The sequence below is a fragment of the Ylistrum balloti genome, unplaced genomic scaffold (genome assembly GCF_031769215.1).
Source record: "Ylistrum balloti isolate Yb309-2 unplaced genomic scaffold, AGI_CSIRO_Ybal_v1 Utg369894, whole genome shotgun sequence".
In the NCBI taxonomy this organism is placed as follows: Eukaryota; Metazoa; Mollusca; class Bivalvia; order Pectinida; family Pectinidae; genus Ylistrum; species Ylistrum balloti.
The window spans coordinates 833,166-852,504 of NW_026782025.1; the positions used below are offsets into that span (position 1 = coordinate 833,166).

Sequence of the window (19,339 nt, forward strand, 5' to 3'; positions counted from 1 at the left end):
ATTGTATTCATAAAAGGTATTGTCAGCTTCTGCTTTATCGAAATCACCAACCATGTAAAGTTAGATCAATCCAATGAACGCTAAGTTTCTCAAAAATAAAAATCAGATTAGTATGAACTACTAGCCAAACGAGTACATGGTATTGCAACAGAAAACGTTTTATATTTAGGTAATGATGACTACCAGGAAATCTTCAGTCTTCATCACCTTGTATCAGGCCATGGAACACTGGACATTTTAACGTCATCGTCTTCATCAACTTGTATCAGGCCATGGAACACTGGACATTTTAAAGTCATCGTCTTCATCACCTTGTATCAGGCCATGGAACACTGGACATTTTAAAGTCATCGTCTTCATCACCTTGTATCAGGCCATGGAACACTGGACATTTTAACGTCATCGTCTTCATCACCTTGTATCAGGCCATGGAACACTGGACATTTTAACGTCATCGTCTTCATCAACTTGTATCAGGCCATGGAACACGGGGCATTTTAACGTCATCGTCTTCATCACCTTGTATCAGGCCATGGAACACTGGACATTTTAACGTCATCGTCTTCATCAACTTGTATCAGGCCATGGAACACGGGGCATTTTAACGTCATCGTCTTCATCAACTTGTATCAGGCCATGGAACACGGGGCATTTTAACGTCATCGTCTTCATCAACTTGTATCAGGCCATGGAACACGGGGCATTTTAACGTCATATCTTCATCAACTTGTATTGGAAATGGAAAATTCATGTCTTCATCAACTTGTATCTCCATGGAACATGGGGCATTTCAACGTCATGGTCTTCAAAACTTGTATCAGGCCATGGAACACGGGGCATTTTAACGTCATAGTCTTCATCAACTTGTATCAGGCCATGGAATACATTTTGAAGACAAGTCTTCATCAACTTGTATCAGGCCATGGAACACGGGGCATTTTAACGTCATCGTCTTCATCAGCTTGTATCAGGCCATTGGAACAAGGGACATTTTAACGTCATCGTCTTCATCAGCTTGTATCAGGCCATGGAACACGGGGCATTTTAACGTCATCGTCTTCATCAACTTGTATCAGGCCATGGAACACGGGGCATTTTAACGTCATCGTCTTCATCAGCTTGTATCAGGCCATTGGAACAAGGGACATTTTAACGTCATAGTTTTTGTCAGGTTGTATCAGGCCATGGAATACGGGGCATTTTAACGTCATAGTCTTCATCAGCTTGTATCAGGCCTTTGGAACAAGGGGCATTTTAACGTCATAGTTTTCATCAACTTGTATCAGGCCAAGGAACACGAGGCATTTTAGCGTCATATGTTGAAGAAACCGGTTGGTAATATTCAGAAATGGAAAATTCATGCCAAAGCTTAGTCTCTCCTAAATGAATTCAACCTGGTATGAAAACATTATTCCGCCAAGAAAAGCGTGCGGTAAGCTCCTATACATACGCCAATACTTTTTGAAGACAAGTTCTTTTATCTAGGCAAGAAATATATAAAATGCACTTTAGTCGTTCTTAAAGATATCGGTCGGGTCACTACCCGTTTATTACCATGTTACCAAATGTATTTGTTCTGGGTCGTTCGTAATTTGGTAAGTTTGCACATACACATATAGTTGCGATTGTATGCCTCGGAGATACGTTTTGAGTAACCCAGTGTATGAGATATTTTTAATATGTCACTCTCAAGTTTAGTGGTTGTTTAGGTGACATATGTAAGAATGGCAATGCTTGGTGTAAATACTTTAAACACATGTGAAATTAGGGTTCTTTTTAAAAAAAGATAACAAAAAACGACTGACTCGAGGTTGTCTCCTTCAAATTTATTTCGGGCACAAGATACAAGCAAAAATGTATACTTTGAGTCAGAGAATTCGCTAATTCAGAATACACATGGAAATCACACAAAATGGATTGTAAGCTCTATATATGGTAAAATTCACTAGACATCATCAGTACATAACACGCAAAGACATATCTTGTGTGTTTCACTAGACCCCATTAGTACGGACACGCAAAGACATATCTGGTGTGTTTCACTAGACCCCATTAGTACGGACACGCAAAGACATATCTGGTGTGTTTCACTAGACCCCATTAGTACGGACACGTAAAGACATATCTGGTGTGTTTCACTAGATCCCATTAGTTTTTTAAACATTGATTTTTGACATATCTGGTGTGTTTCGGTTGACAAACTACGGTCATTCCCATGTATTTTTAATGGAATCTTATGTCTTTATGTTCGTGTTATATACATAACTATGTAATTATATCTTTATTACCAAAATATAAAACCAGATCAAACCATGACGGAAAATGTTGGTCTGGTAATTATTTGTCACGTGATATTATATTAAATAGAAGTCGATAATTTGTCTCAATATTACAATATAGATCACAAGAGATTTATAGCGAAGCATCATACTAGTACCTGAATCGCGCACCAACTTCTTGTTTTTAAATTTTTACGATAATCAAGATTCACGTGAGATCCCATCACTGATCTTATTTTTAAATCTAAACTGTTTAATATAATAAATATCGAATGCGTTCATTTTATTCGACATATTTACACTCAGATCTTTCTGTAATACCAGAGACGTATATATAATCCGAAAGTATTACCAGAGACGTTTATATACGTCTCTGGTAATACTTTCGGAGTCGTTATATGTATTCTACTACCGTGTTCTTTCATATTATCTCTATTAAACGTCCCTTGGACCCATAAGAATACTGGTCCGTGCTTTAAAATCTTGGTAGAATCGAGAGAACGGCGAAATGACTCTAACAGACTGGAAAACGACTTGATTTATCTTAAAGTAAATATGTTAATCACGGTTACGTCCCCTGTCCCAGTTGACATCCAAATAGAGTTACGCCGCTTGATACATGTACTAGGACGAAATCACATGACCATGAAATCATGTGGTACAGTTCACATCTACATGTGATGGAAACATCAGACAGATGACAGCGGCAAAATGGCAGACGACGTGTTGGACTGGCTTAAGGACCATATCTATGTAAGTTAACACCAACTAAAAACATCGAACCTAGATCATTGGTACATAGGTAACAAGAGACAATATTAAAGTTAGTTGATGATGTTGCTGATGACGTTGGTTTTGTTTACACTGTCAGCGCGTGGGGATTGAGTGGGTTGTAAGGTCAGTCATGACTATTATCATTTGTATCACGGACAGATACACATTCTTAACTTTTAAAAAAATCTTTGACCAATACGGAAACGCCCATTTCACTAACTTTTCAGTCATCAATATATTATTCACGACTCTGCGAATCCAGTTAGTTTAATTTATTAGCTGGAATGAGATTTGCTTACTTTCGATTTCAACGAAATGACAACTGTCACTAAGTATATTAACAGGTTACAGTAATTTCACTCAGGTCAATGCGTGCGAATAGAAATATGAAGGGAATGATGTTGGAGTTGAAAACAAGTTACTTTATCAGTTAATGTATTTGTAACAATGTGTACATTCTCATATGTATATTTGTATATTTCATTATAGTCTATACAAATGAGAAATGTACGAGAGAATGATGTGCTTGATAGACAGTCTGCTTCAGCTGACGTCAGCTTTTGTTCTTATTTTTACAGTATCTTATCTGAGCGGGAGTATATGACAGCATATCTGATTAACATATTTGTCTTTTCTTCCTTTTGAAAATGTCAATTTAGTTTTAAAAATAATTATACACTAAGTAGGTTAAATGACTTCAATTGTGTTATGAACACTGTTATAAAATCAAGTATATGACATTAATATTCACTACAAAAATAATGGTTAATTACATAATGGTGTATCCTTCCCCAACCTCCTGTATCCTAGCTAGTCCAATTTCTCCCACCCAATCCCTACCTCAGGATCATTTCAGCCTCCGATACTAGTATACCCACCCAGTCCCTACCTCAGGATCATTTCAGCCTCCGATACTAGTATACCCACCCAGTCCCTACCTCAGGATCATTTCAGCCTCCGATACTGGTATACCCATCCAATCCCTACCTCAGGATCATTTCAGCCTCCGATACTGGTATACCCACCCAATCCCTACCTCAGGATCATTTCAGCCTCCGATACTGGTATACCCACCCAGTCCCTACCTCAGGATCATTTCAGCCTCCGATACTGGTATACCCACCCAATCCCTACCTCAGGATCATTTCAGCCTCCGATACTAGTATACCCATCCAATCCCTACCTCAGGATCATTTCAGAATCCAATACTAGTATACCCATCCAATCCCTACCTCAGGATCATTTCAGCCTCCGATACTGGTATACCCACCCAGTCCCTACCTCAGGAACATTTCAGCCTCCGATACTGGTATACCCACCCAGTCCCTACCTCAGGAACATTTCAGCCTCCGATACTGGTATACCCACCCAGTCCCGACCTCAGGAACATTTCAGCCTCCGATACTGGTATACCCACCCAGTCCCTACCTCAGGAACATTTCAGCCTCCGATACTGGTATACCCACCCAGTCCCTACCTCAGGATCATTTCAGCCTCCGATACTGGTATACCCACCCAATCCCTACCTCAGGATCATTTCAGCCTCCGATACAGGTATACCCACCCAGTCCCTACCTCAGGATCATTTCAGCCTCCGATACTGGTATACCCACCCAGTCCCTACCTCAGGAACATTTCAGCCTCCGATACTAGTATACCCGCCCAATCCCTACCTCAGGATCATCTCAGAATCCGATACTGGTATACCCACCCAATCCCTACCTCAGGAACATTTCAGCCTCCGATACTGGTATACCCACCCAATCCCTACCTCAGGATCATTTCAGAATCCAATACTGGTATACCCACCCAGTCCCTACCTCAGGATCATTTCAGCCTCCGATACTAGTATACCCACCCAATTCCTACCTCAGGATCATTTCAGCCTCCGATACTAGTATACCCACCCAATCCCTACCTCAGGATCATTTCAGCCTCCGATACTGGTATACCCACCCAATCCCTACCTCAGGATCATTTCAGCCTCCGATACTGGTATACCCACCCAGTCCCTACCTCAGGATCATTTCAGCCTCCGATACTGGTATACCCACCCAGTCCCTGCCTCAGGATCATTTCAGCCTCCGATACTGGTATACCCATCCAATCCCTACCTCAGGATCATTTCAGCCTCCGATACTAGTATACCCACCCAATCCCTACCTCAGGATCACTTCAGAATCCGATACTAGTATACCCACCCAGTCCCTACCTCAGGATCATTTCAGCCTCCGATACTGGTATACCCACCCAGTCCCTACCTCAGGATCATTTCAGCCTCCGATACTGGTATACCCACCCAGTCCCTACCTCAGGATCATTTCAGCCTCCGATACTGGTATACCCAACCAGTCCCTACCTCAGGATCATTTCAGCCTCCAATACTGGTGTACCCACCCAGTCCCTACCTCAGGATCATTTCAGCCTCCGATACAGGTGTACCCAACCAGTCCCTACCTCAGGATCATTTCAGCTGCCGATACTGGTATACCCACCCAGTCCCTGCCTCAGGAACATTTCAGCCTCCGATACAGGTGTACCCACCCAGTCCTTACCTCAGGATCATTTCAGCCTCCAATACTGGTATACCCAACCAGTCCTTACCTCAGGATCATTTCAGCCTCCGATACTGGTATACCCACCCAGTCCCTACCTCAGGATGTTTTCAGCCTCCGATACTGGTATACCACCCAGTCCCTACCTCAGGATCATTTCAGCCGCCGATACTGGTATACCACTCCAACTTTGTCTATTCTGCCCCTAATTCATGATTCATTACCACACCTTCTCTACTGATATCTTACCCAATAACCTGTCTCTATCAATTCATCCTTCTCCCTAAAACACATGTTTCCTGCTCCATCTTCCTGTATCCAGCTTCAACCTCCTGTATCCTTCCCTAACCTCCTGTATCCTAAACTTATGACTTCTGACTCTGTATCATTCCCTCATCACCTATATCCTATTCCACCTGCTGAATTCTACTCAAACCTTCAGTATCTTAAACTGTATGACGACCTCTTGTATTCTGCTCCATCACCTGTATCCTATCCCATCTCCTGTGTCCAACCCAACCTTCCTGTATATCCTTCTTCACCTGTATCTTACCACAATGTCCTATATCTTACCCAGATTCTTTTTCCAGCCCCATCCTTTGTATTTTACCTTACCTCCTGTATCCTAACTTACTTTTTGTATCCTACTTTCACTTCCTGTACATGTCCTATATCAGCTTCTTTATGCTACACATTCCCTCATTACCTGTTTCTTACATTAGCTTAACATCCTGTAATCCACCGTCACTTCATGTGTCCTACCTCCATCTCCTCTATCCTTCTCCTGTTTCCTGTATCCTGTCCCAATTTTTTATATCCTCATACCCCTCAACTATTGTATCCTTTCCTGAATTTTTGTATCTTACCTCCACATCCAGTACCTACCTCCACCTTTTGTAGTTCCTCTACTTCCTACACCTAACCTACTTTCACCAGATTTATGTTCCCAAACATTCCAGTTACCCAACACTGATATTACTAAGTCAATGATTATGACAAAGTTATTGTGATTTTTAATTGGCAGGTTCCTATCATCGTTGGTATTGTTGTTGTTGTGCTGATCGTTGTACTCATCTGGTGCCTTTGTAAGAGATGTGGGTAAGTTATGACAATCATCAGAAGAAATCATTAGGTATTTAATATTCTGTCTAAATTTAAAGGCTCAGATCCCTGAGGATGCTAGCTTAATGTTAGAGATAGTAAAAATTTCCCAATATATGTATACATCTGTTTCCTTTTCTGATGAAATTGTACACCCTGATGAAGTCAAAATTGTCTATAACAAAAAACTGTTCTTGTCAGAAAATCGATCTGTAAAACTGATGTCAAATCTACCCTTTACTTTTTCTATTGTAGGTCAAGATATGACTACAGTGTATTACGCAGTGATATGGAACTGCCACAAAAAATGGATCTGGAAAGACGAGAGCAGCAAAACAGTCTTCGAGGTACTAGTTGGACAAAACAATTATAACATATTTTACAGTAGAAATGCCTGACTGTGGTAATCTCCCCTTGGATGTTATACCTACCCATCAGCACCCAAGTATGGTTGTGTCCCTTTAGATAGTATATCCAACAAGACCTCACTGTAGTTACCGTCTTACATGATATACCCAGCAGCACCTGATTGTGATTGTCTCCCCTTACCTTGCAACTCTCATAGCATATTCTACAGTTGGTTGCTGTGGTTGTCTCCCCTAATAAAATATTGCTTATATATATGTGCTTAACAAAAGATGGCTGTTTGGTCACCTCCTTATATCTTGCTTTGAAATTACCTCACATTATATGATTGTTTGATTGTCTCCCATTTGATCTCCTGCCTTTAGATTTGGCTAACAATATATGATTGTGTGGTTTTCTCCTTTAAGATAACTTACCTTTAAGATATACATGTATTTAACAAAGTGTTGCTATCTCTCCTTTGGTGTCCTGATTTAAGATATATAATGTATTTCATGGTTGTATGATTTAGTCACAGTTTCTCCTTAGAAATTCTACCTTTAGATATATCCTACAATGTTTTGTTCAAACATTACTTTCAAATTTTTCAGGTGTCATTTTTTGGCAGATTGCCAGTAGAGGAAATACAAAGTTTGTTTCACAATGCCAGAGAAAAATGATTTTGATTGTTTTCTATTTTACAAAATACCTCAATGATTGAACATTGGACTGTACCAGAAATATCTCCCTGGAAATAATACATTGTATTTTCCTCCCCTTAGACGAAGCTTGGATGAACTGCAGTTTCTACATGAGATCACACCCCCAGTATGACAGAGTTCAGCAGTTAGAGGATATGGGTCAGTATCCAAGGCTACTTGTGGTCTTTAGTTTGCAGTTTCATGATGTCTCTATGGACATTTTTTATATAATCAATTTTAACCTGAGATATTTCACTTACTCCAAATATTTGAGCTAAATAGACCTATTGATCACTTTGTATCTTATTAGTCCACTATCATCAGATGGTGGGCTATTCATATTGCTATGTGTCCATGGTCTGTGGTTGGTCTATTATCCTTTTATCCGTCGTCCGGGCGTTCATCTGTAAACAATTTTTGTTATCGCTATTTATTGGATATGAAGGTTCTCGTTGGTCCGTCATTGTGCCCTTTTGATTTTTGAACTGATCAGACAAACAAAATGCCTGAAAAGAGGCCATCTTGGATTTTGACTTTGAAAGTTTGTTACCTTTTTTTCTTGAGATGTACTAAATGGATCTTTCTGAAGTTCCATATGTAGGTTCCCCTTGGTCCATAGTTGTGCCCATTTGATTTTGGGTCTGATCAGAAAAAAGAACTGGCAAACAGGCAGCTACCTTGGATTTTACCTAGTAAATATTGTTATTGTTATTAAGAAGTACTGAATGGATATCGCTCAAATTTCATAGGTATGTTCCCTTTGGTCTCTCCTTGTGATTTAAGATTTTGGAACTGATCAGAAGAAACAAAATGGCTTCTAGGTGGCCATTTTGGATTGGGCAGGTAAAGATTATCATCACTATTTCTGCAAAGGAATGTTTGAATGTCTTATCATTCAGAGCAAAAATAGGGACTAGAAAAGAAAAGAAGGGAAAAGATCCAACTTTCAAAGAGCATATAAAGATTAAACAATGATGGGCGCCAATATCCCTCTGGGATGATCTCTTGTTGAAAGCTGCAGTTACTGCACTTAAGGAAATATAATTGACACCACAGTAAACTAATGCTTTTGTTTCACAGGCTCTAGATCTGACAAATTTTGGTTCAGAGTACTTGACAAGAGATCAAAGTCGGAGAAAATTCTGGCAATATCACAATTAAGTCCAAACATGATTCCTTCGTTTAACTTAACAACTAGCAAAATACTGAAAGACCTACTAACTCTCATCAAGGTAAGCCTGACATTGGAAGTGCTTTTACCAGATCAAACATGGATTTCATTGATTTTAACAATTCATTCATTGTGTTGAAAATATTTGTGATTTGGTTTTTCATGGAAATAAGTTATTCAGAAATATTATAACAAGAAACATCATATCCTTTGAAGCTTTATATACATGTATTTTCACGAAGGAGTATCTTTAGTAATACACAATAGTATTATTTTATCTAATAGAACAATTTTTGTTTTAGCATCCATATGTGTTTCCACTATCAGATGTAGACTTTGTGGTAGATCAGCGTCTTGTTGTCACTGTCCAGCCTGTGTCTAATCGGGGATCACTGAAGGACTATATCTATCAGGTAAGTAAACTGTACCTGTAATTGATTAAGCAGCTACAAAACCTGTGATTGTTTGATCAGGGTCTTTATTTAACAGGTAAGTAAACTGTACCTGTAATTGATTAAGCAGGTACAAAACCTGTGATTGTTTGATCAGGGTCTTTATTTAACAGGTAAGCAAACTGTACCTGTGTCTATTTATCTGGTAAATAAATTGTACCTATGTCTAATCAGGGCCTTTATTTGTCATGTAAGTAATTATATAAGCTGTACCCATGTCTATGACAAAAACTGATTCAAGGACTTTCTCTGTCATATCTAAATCCAATTAACATTTTATATTTTTACATAAATTGTGAGGTCAGATAAACAATCAAGGTCTAACATTTTTTAAATCTTTGTTTTCCTGGATCTCCATTGTTTCTCTGTTTACCAGTGTAGATTCAATGAGCAGTATTCTGTAAAATACAAAAATCGGAGCCGAGGCCTTAGTGAGAGTCAAGTCCAGCTGTATGGTCGACAGGTGCTGGAGGTAAACATTTTGTATACTGTTGGGACTGTTCTCAAATCCTATAATATTTCAACAACATCAGTTAAACCTGACAGATATTTTTAGAATTTGAGTATTTTGAAGATAAAGGCAAAATGCATATAATGTTTGATATTAAATGCAGTGGTGTTTAAAAGCCGATGTGAGTCAATCCCAATTTTGTTACCAGTATTTTTCTTGTTCGTTTGCTTATCAATATGAAACTAAATTCTGCCACCACCCCCCACTCCCAACCCCCACCCTCCACCACCTCCCCACCCCCCTCCTTCTCACACCACTGAGACAAAAAGACTGACAAATATGTATTCTTATTGTGAACACTAATACATAGTCTCATCATCCAGGCCCTGATCTTATTGGAGGACAAAGGATTCCCACCGCATGGCAATGTACATTCTGGTAATATCATGTTCACCAAAGATTGCTGCAGGTAAGTTTTTACAAATTGTCACTTAAGGGCTGGAAGCAGTTTGTCTAGTGACTATAGTAGAAAAAGGGAATGAATCATTCTTCTTAAATCAAAGAAGACAATTTTTTGTGTAAGGATTTAAATAAATTTGTGAATTTTCTTTAACCAAGAGAAACAGTTCGAATACTTTAAGTGTATGTAAGTGAGTTTGTGGATAGGGTGTACATTTTGTTCAAGTAAATTCTGTAACAAAGGGCAACAATTTTGTTCACTCCAATGTAGGGTATACACATAAATAAAGTAATTTTCTCAAATTAAAGGAGACAGTCTAGTTCATTCTAGGTGAAAATATACAAGTGAATGAAGCAATCTTTCTGATCAATCCAGGTGTCCTTTATTTAGTTCACTTGAATGTGTGATACACAAGTGAATAAGGCAATTTTTTCTAATCAAGGGAGATAATCTTGTTAACTCTAGTGTAGGCTAATTAGAAGAGAATGAGGTAATATTCTCTAATAAGAGGAGACAATCTAATTCACTTTATTGTACGGTAATTATAAGAGAATGAGATATTCATGTATAATCAAGGGAGACAATCTAGTTCAGTCTATTGTAGGGTAGTTATAAGAGAATGAGATATTCATGTATAATCAAGGGAGACAATCTAGTTCAGTTTATTGTAGGGCAGTTATAAGAGAATGAGGTATTCATCTATAATCAAGGGAGACAATCTAGTTCAGTCTATCGTATGACAGTTATAAGAGAATGAGATATTCATGTATAATCAAGGGAGACTATCTAGTTCAGTTTATTGTATGGTAATTATAAGAGAATGAGGTGTTCATCTTTAATCAAGGGAGACTATCTAGTTCAGTTTATTGTAGGGTAGTTATAAGAGAATGAGGTGTTCATCTTTAATCAAGGGAGACTATCTAGTTCAGTTTATTGTAGGGTAGTTATAAGAGAATGAGGTGTTCATCTTTAATCAAGGGAGACTATCTAGTTCAGTTTATTGTAGGGTAGTTATAAGAGAATGAGGTGTTCATCTTTAATCAAGGGAGACTATCTAGTTCAGTTTATTGTAGGGTAGTTATAAGCGAATGAGGTGTTCATCTTTAATCAAGGGAGACTATCTAGTTCAGTTTATTGTAGGGTAGTTATAAGAGGATGAGGTATTCATCTATAATCAAGGGAGACAATCTAGTTCAGTTTATTGTATGATAATCATAGGAAATGAGGTAATATCCTCTGATGAATAAATGTAAGATATTTAACAAATCTGATCATATCCATGGACATTAATTTGGCTTGTTTTATGCATGAAGTGTGATGATAAAATATTTATTAAAATTTTCTACAGACTTGGAAGTTGTGAAAACATGTTTCTAGGATTTTCTTCACGTCTCTACCCAGTTATCAAGAAAAAAATTAAGGAAGAAAAAGATGTAGATGTTATTAGTTTTGGTAAGTACTGTACCAGTTCCCAGTGCTGGGATATATATTGATTTACCCAAAACAAACCTGAATGTTGATATAGTTAATTTTTCATTGCCTCATTAAAATCATGTGTCACTGCAAGCTGTAATTCATAATTTTTAATTGAAGTTTATTCAGAGTATGAATGATAATCACTTATCCTCTACTAAAACATTGACTTTAGAATTCCAGTAATTTTACTCACATGCTTTCCATTCAATTTGTTGAATGTTCTTTACAATATATTAATTTATTATTTTTTCCCTACTGTAGGCCATTTATTATATGAGATGTGTACTGGCGGTGAGTTGCCCACAGCCCACCCCAAACCAAACGATCTGGATAGATGTACTAATGAACAAGTTGAGGTGAGTTAATACATTTATTTTTATGCTACCAAAATTTTCATCACCTTGTCCGTCTATCCATTTGTCCATCTGTCTTTCCATTCGTCCTTCCATGTCCGGAGCATAACTTTGTACATAGTCAAGCAAGGATTATGAAACATGGTGTATACATTGGTCATACTTAGGGGATGTGCAGTATACCAAAGCCAGGGTCCTTGACCCCTTAATTACAGAGATACTGCCTTTGTTTAAATCTTTTTGTCTGTAGCATAACTTTGAAGCTAGGATCGTAAAACTTTGTAAACATTTATCATACAAAAACAATGTTCCGTGTAGTAATGTTAGGGCACGCAACCCCTTAATTATTTATCTAAGTATTGCCCTTTGTGAAAAATTTGTGTCCAGAGCATTGCTTTGCCTGCCTTTTAGCTAGGATATTGAAACATAATGTATACATCAGTCATCCAAGGTGCAGTGTAGCAAAGTCAGGGCTCATGATCCCTCAGTACAGAGTTATGGCACTTTGTTAGGTCACCTGATACAAAGTCTCATGGTGACCTATTGGGATTACCTTTGTCTGGCATCGTGCCTTGTGCGTCCATCAACAATTTAACATTTTTTACTTCTCAAAATTCTGGAACTAATTTCAATAAAATTTCGCAGAAACCTTCCCTGGCATAAGATGAACAAAAATAGTGAATTATGCATTCCCTCACACCACAGAGGCCTGGTTAGAGGGGCCAAAAGTGTGGAATTTACTCAAATTTCAAAAAAATCTTCTTCTCAACACCCAGATATGGTAGATTCAAATGCTCTTCATGAATGAAAGTGTCTAATGATGTTTTACCAAATTTGTGAATTTCATGACCCCAGGGCCTCATAATTCCACATGGGGAGGGGGTAAAGTTTACTATATTTTGTACAGGAAAAATAGATTTTTGAGCATAATTTGTTTATTTCTATTGGTAAATATTTCAAATTTGATTAGAATTATGAGCGAAGGACGACAGCTTGATGGTATGTCCATCTGAAGGTGCTCTGCCAAAATCATAGATTACATGGCTCCAGGGTCTCACATTTCCCAGTCTGGAGGGGCTAAAGTTTATTTAGTTTATGTAGGAAAAACATATTTTTCCCTGGAGAGGTTAACTTTACTTTAATTCATAGAAAAATTACGTTTTTGAGTAAAATGTTGTTTATTTCCCATTAGAAAAGAATTTGTAAGAATTCTTACTATAGGATGACAGGCTTACTATCATCAATGTCACAATTTCTTTTTCATGACACTTGAAAGCTACTTAACCTTTAACCTTTATATTCAATACTGCTTATCTCAGGTGACTGTCAAGGCCATTAGGCCTTTTGTTATCCCCTGCGCAACAAAGTTAACTGAATGCTTACCACACATTATCTGTTGAAGGCACAAAGGAATTATGATTAGACTTGCTTGGTAGATTTGTTACCTTAACCCCTTGTTCAAGTTTGATTATTGTCAAGTTCTGCACATATTTAATGAGGCTGCTGTGACCTGATTGGCTGATATCTTTCAACACCCAAACTGAATGCGACTTAGTACCTTAACCACTCTCTTAAGTTTGATTATAAGCTAACTCAGAGAATATCTAACGAAGCAGCTGTGACTTGAATGGCTGATTGCTTTGCACTGGACATCTTCTGATGAACTTTAGATGGGACTTAATATATAAATTTATCATATATGGAAACTAATTATATAAGGCTGCTCTTACCTGATGGCATGATTGCTTTCTGCAGGATATCTTCTGAAATTAAATATTCGCAGTATTATGCTTCAAAATTGTTATTATGTTGATCACTTTCAACAGAACTGAACATAAACAACAAATGGTTTCAATACTTCAGAGTTGCTCACTTTCAATATATATATCTTACAAATGAACATAGGCGGGGGATCTTGATGACTATGTCCTTGTTAAAATTTTGTATCATGAGTGTAGCGTTGCTTGTATTAAAACCAGGATAATGGAGCTTGGTGTATGCATTAGTCATACTAAGAGTATGTGCAGGATCATTTGTTAAACTTTTGTGTCTGATAAAGACTTCCATTCGTTTCACTGATACTCTGTTACTACCTGTTGTCAGTAGTTATTCAAGTTAATTAAAATTGAAAAGTGTAGTTTATTTCATGAAAAGTATATCATTTTGCTTGAAAGCTGTTTGTAAAATTATGAAAACTATCCAAAAACCAACATTTACAGTATTAGAAAATAATCGAAAATGACCCCTACCCCCTCCAACCAAAAGAAAAGATAAATAGATAAAAATGCTTTATAATACAAGAAAATCAAAAAAGAAATTAGGAGAGTCATATGTGCAAATCATCGTTATGAAAAATCTTACGGTTGGGAATTGTCGGTTGTTCTAAAGCAACTTGAAGGAATTATGATAATGCTGTTTAATTGTTCAATTCATAAAGTTAATCCTAAGGACACTGTCAAGCGCATCTTTACATTTCTATACATCTTACATCTTTACATTTCTTTACATCTTTACATGTATTTCCTTGCTTACAGATGCTGAATTATATATTTAGAAATGATTCTGGAAAATATCCCAGTCTACAAGATGTAAGTGGTGTATAACTCATAAATTACTACACGCCAGTATCCTTTAAAATACAGAATTCTTCAGATATTCATACTGTTCAGACAAACTTGTAAAAGTCAACTTTATCAGCTAAACTTCTTGCATCAATACTATAAGTAGATAAATGCCATATCAATTTATTATCTGTAACTATAAAGATGTGTACAATTAAATATCAGCAGGATGTATGTTTGTATGGATCAAATTAATTTAATTTTGATATTTTTCCAGATATGTCATCAGTCCTTTTTCCAAGTACACCTCCCAGAGTTGGATATATATAACCCAGCTCCTGTGAGTTCATTTAATACAAAAGAAAGAAGTAATAATTCATTTAATTAATGGCATTAAGGTAATACATTTGTAAAAGTAAAGAAATATTTAAACAAACTGCAAGGAAGAATGTGTCAATTTTAGATGTGTTAGAAATTATGTCAGAAAGTATTTAAAAAATACAGGAGATATAGAGAAAGAAAAAACTTGTTTTGTAATTGTTAAATTTTAGAATATCATGTCCTTCTCATTGATATTTACAGATTAGTTTGTCATCTCAAATGAAGTCATTACTGAAGGCAGTACGTAAAGGCAAGATCCCCACTAAGTAAGTAACTGTCAGACTTGGGTAGTCGGTACGTAAAGGCAAGATCCCCACTAAGTAAGTAACTGTCAGACTTGGGTAGTCGGTACGTAAAGGCAAGATCCCCACTAAGTAAGTAACTGTCAGACTTGGGTAGTCGGTACGTAAAGGCAAAATCCCCACAAAGTAAGTAACTGTCAGACTTGGGTAGTCTGTACGTAAAGGCAAAATCCCCACAAAGTAAGTAACTGTCAGACTTGGGTAGTCGGTACGTAAAGGCAAAATCCCCACAAAGTAAGTGTCAGACTTGGGTAGTCGGTACGTAAAGGCAAGATCCCCACAAAGTAACTGTCAGACTTGGGTAGTCGGTACGTAAAGGCAAAATCCCCACAAAGTAAGTGTCAGACTTGGGTAGTCGGTACGTAAAGGCAAGATCCCCACAAAGTAACTGTCAGACTTGGGTAGTCGGTACGTAAAGGCAAAATCCCCACAAAGTAAGTGTCGGACTTGGGTAGTCAGTAAGTAAAGGCAAAATCCCCACAAAGTAAGTGTCAGACTTGGGTGGTCAGTATGTAAAGGCAAAATCCCCACAAAGTAAGTGTCAGACTTGGGTGGTCAGTATGTAAAGGCAAAATCCCCACAAAGTAAGTGTCAGACTTGGGTAGTCACTAAGTAAAGGCAAAATCCCCACAAAGTAAATAACTGTCAGACTTGGGTAGTCAGTACGTAAAGGCAAGATCCCCACTAAGTAAGTAACTGTCAGACTTGGGTAGTCGGTACGTAAAGGCAAAATCCCCACAAAGTAAGTGTCAGACTTGGGTAGTCAGTAAGTAAAGGCAAAATCCCCACAAAGTAAGTAACTGTCAGACTTGGGTAGTCGGTACGTAAAGGCAAAATCCCCACAAAGTAAGTGTCAGACTTGGGTAGTCAGTAAGTAAAGGCAAAATCCCCACAAAGTAAGTAACTGTCAGACTTGGGTAGTCAGTAAGTAAAGGCAAAATCCCCACTAAGTAAGTAACTGTCAGACTTGGGTAGTCGGTACGTAAAGGCAAGATCCCCACTAAGTAAATAACTGTCAGACTTGGGTAGTCGGTACGTAAAGGCAAGATCCCCACAAAGTAAGTAACTGTCAGACTAAGGTAGTCAGTAAGTAAAGGCAAAATCCCCACAAAGTAAGTAACTGTCAGACTTGGGTAGTCAGTATGTAAAGGCAAGATCCCCACTAAGTAAGTAACTGTCAGACTTGGGTAGTCGGTACGTAAAGGCAAAATCCCCACAAAGTAAGTGTCAGACTTGGGTAGTCAGTAAGTAAAGGCAAAATCCCCACAAAGTAAGTAACTGTCAGACTTGGGTAGTCGGTACGTAAAGGCAAGATCCCCACTAAGTAAGTAACTGTCAGACTTGGGTGGTCAGTATGTAAAGGCAAGATCCCCACAAAGTAAGTAACTGTCAGACTTGGGTAGTCTGTACGTAAAGGCAAGATCCCCACAAAGTAAGTAACTGTCAGACTTGGGTAGTCGGTATGTAAAGGCAAGATCCCCACTAAGTAAGTAACTGTCAGACTTGGGTAGTCGGTATGTAAAGACAAGATCCCCACTAAGTAAGTAACTGTCAGACTTGGGTAGTCGGTACGTAAAGGCAAGATCCCCACAAAGTAAGTAACTGTCAGACTTGGGTAGTCGGTAGGTAAAGGCAAGATCCCCACTAAGGAAGTAACTGTCAGACTTGGGTAGTTGGTACGTAAAGGCAAGATCCCCACTAAGTAAGTAACTGTCAGACTTGGGTAGTCGGTACGTAAAGGCAAGATCCCCACTAAGTAAGTAACTGTCAGACTTGGGTAGTCAGTACGTAAAGGCAAGATCCCCACAAAGTAAGTGTCAGACTTGGGTAGTCACTAAGTAAAGGCAAAATCCCCACAAAGTAAATAACTGTCAGACTTGGGTAGTCAGTACATAAAGGCAAGATCCCCACTAAGTAAGTAACTGTCAGACTTGGGTAGTCGGTACGTAAAGGCAAAATCCCCACAAAGTAAGTGTCAGACTTGGGTAGTCAGTAAGTAAAGGCAAAATCCCCACAAAGTAAGTAACTGTCAGACTTGGGTAGTCGGTACGTAAAGGCAAAATCCCCACAAAGTAAGTGTCAGACTTGGGTAGTCAGTAAGTAAAGGCAAAATCCCCACAAAGTAAGTAACTGTCAGACTTGGGTAGTCAGTAAGTAAAGGCAAAATCCCCACTAAGTAAGTAACTGTCAGACTTGGGTAGTCGGTACGTAAAGGCAAGATCCCCACTAAGTAAATAACTGTCAGACTTGGGTAGTCGGTACGTAAAGGCAAGATCCCCACAAAGTAAGTAACTGTCAGACTAAGGTAGTCAGTAAGTAAAGGCAAAATCCCCACAAAGTAAGTAACTGTCAGACTTGGGAAGTCAGTATGTAAAGGCAAGATCCCCACTAAGTAAGTAACTGTCAGACTTGGGTAGTCGGTACGTAAAGGCAAAATCCCCACAAAGTAAGTGTCAGACTTGGGTAGTCAGTAAGTAAAGGCAAAATCCCCACAAAGTAAGTAACTGTCAGACTTGGGTAGTCTGTACGTAAAGGCAAGATCCCCACAAAGTAAGTAACTGTCAGACTTGGGTAGTCGGTACGTAAAGGCAAGATCCCCACTAAGTAAGTAACTGTCAGACTTGGGTAGTCGGTACGTAAAGGCAAGATCCCCACTAAGTAAGTAACTGTCAGACTTGGGTAGTCAGTACGTAAAGGCAAGATCCTCACTAAGTAAGTAACTGTCAGACTTGGGTAGTCAGTATGTAAAGGCAAGATCCCCACTAAGTAAGTAACTGTCAGACTTGGGTAGTCGGTACGTAAAGGCAAGATCCCCACAAAGTAAGTAACTGTCAGACTTTGGTAGTCAGTATGTTAAGGCAAGATCCCCACTAAGTAAGTAACTGTCAGACTTGGGTAGTCAGTACGTAAAGGCAAGATCCCCACTAAGTAAGTAACTGTCAGACTTGGGTAGTCAGTATGTAAAGGCAAGATCCCCACTAAGTAAGTAACTGTCAGACTTGGGTAGTCGGTACGTAAAGGCAAGATCCCCACAAAGTAAGTAACTGTCAGACTTGGGTAGTCAGTATGTTAAGGCAAGATCCTCACTAAGTAAGTAACTGTCAGACTTGGGTAGTCAGTACGTAAAGGCAAGATCCCCACTAAGTAAGTAACTGTCAGACTTTGGTACTTTTTCATTATCTTAGTCATATGTTCTTTGAAGCACAGATCTTTCTGTTTACATGGTTTATAGAACCATTAAAAATGTCCAGAACTGCTATAGATTGTGTTGACTATGTGATGTTGCTTTATTAGAAAAAGCTACAGTTTCGTGGCTATAAAACCACTGGGACGCTGCTTTTGTTGATTGTAGTGTTGGATCTTCATTTGTAGTGGATTGATATATATGTCGGGATGATTGTTTGACCTTTCACAGCAGAGCTAATTTTTTGTGATCTGGTTTCCAGGAAATCCAAAAGGAAACCTTCTGTGACAGCAGAGAAGAGAACTTCTACACCTTCTGACAACAGTACAACTCCCTCATCTGGAGTACCACCCCCACCCCCACCCCCACCCCCACCCTCAGGGGTACCCCCACCTCCTCCTCCTCCCCCTCCTGCTGGTCCCCCTGTCCCTGGGCCTCCTCCACCTCCACCCCCACCAAGCTCCTCTGCCCCACCTCCATCATCATCAGGGAGGACAGCTTTGCTCGGTGCCATCAGACAAGGAACAAAGCTAAAGAAAACAGTGACTGTTGACAAAAGTGCCCCCAGGTTATGATCTCTCAACATTGACCTCTGAAGAATCTGACCTTCAAGGTCAACATGTACTTTTATATTGACTGAGTACCCATTCCCAGATGTGATGCCTTGGTTACTCAAGTCAATATTTCCATGTTTACCTCTACTCCTGTGTTTCAGTGGAACTAAACCTTCAGGACACCTGTTTTTATCCAAACAGACAGAGATTAGTGTTTAACAGCATTTTATTTCATGGGG

The 19,339-nt window shown here is 38.7% G+C and overlaps 1 protein-coding gene across 1 annotated transcript; it reads left to right on the forward strand.

Annotated features, from left to right (window-relative positions):
• Positions 1-2,990: 2,990 nt before the first annotated feature.
• Positions 2,991-19,121, forward strand: LOC132546554 (slowpoke-binding protein-like). The gene is made up of 14 exons (XM_060210272.1): positions 2,991-3,032; positions 6,633-6,706; positions 6,965-7,056; positions 7,837-7,914; positions 8,836-8,987; positions 9,229-9,339; positions 9,755-9,850; positions 10,213-10,298; positions 11,638-11,741; positions 12,027-12,121; positions 14,653-14,706; positions 14,957-15,019; positions 15,262-15,326; positions 18,809-19,121. Exons 1-14 carry the CDS (start codon positions 2,991-2,993, stop codon positions 19,119-19,121), a joined length of 1,425 nt encoding a protein of 474 aa, XP_060066255.1.
• The last annotated feature ends 218 nt before the right edge of the window (positions 19,122-19,339 follow it).

Excerpts from the sequence above, each read along its gene's own strand:
- LOC132546554 (XM_060210272.1), top strand. The coding sequence starts at position 2,991 with ATGGCAGACGACGTGTTGGACTGGCTTAAGGACCATATCTAT. Across the intron at positions 6,707-6,964 it reads TGCCTTTGTAAGAGATGTGG|GTCAAGATATGACTACAGTG; the intron begins GTAAGTTATGAC and ends TTTCTATTGTAG. Across the intron at positions 15,020-15,261 it reads ATATATATAACCCAGCTCCT|ATTAGTTTGTCATCTCAAAT; the intron begins GTGAGTTCATTT and ends TGATATTTACAG.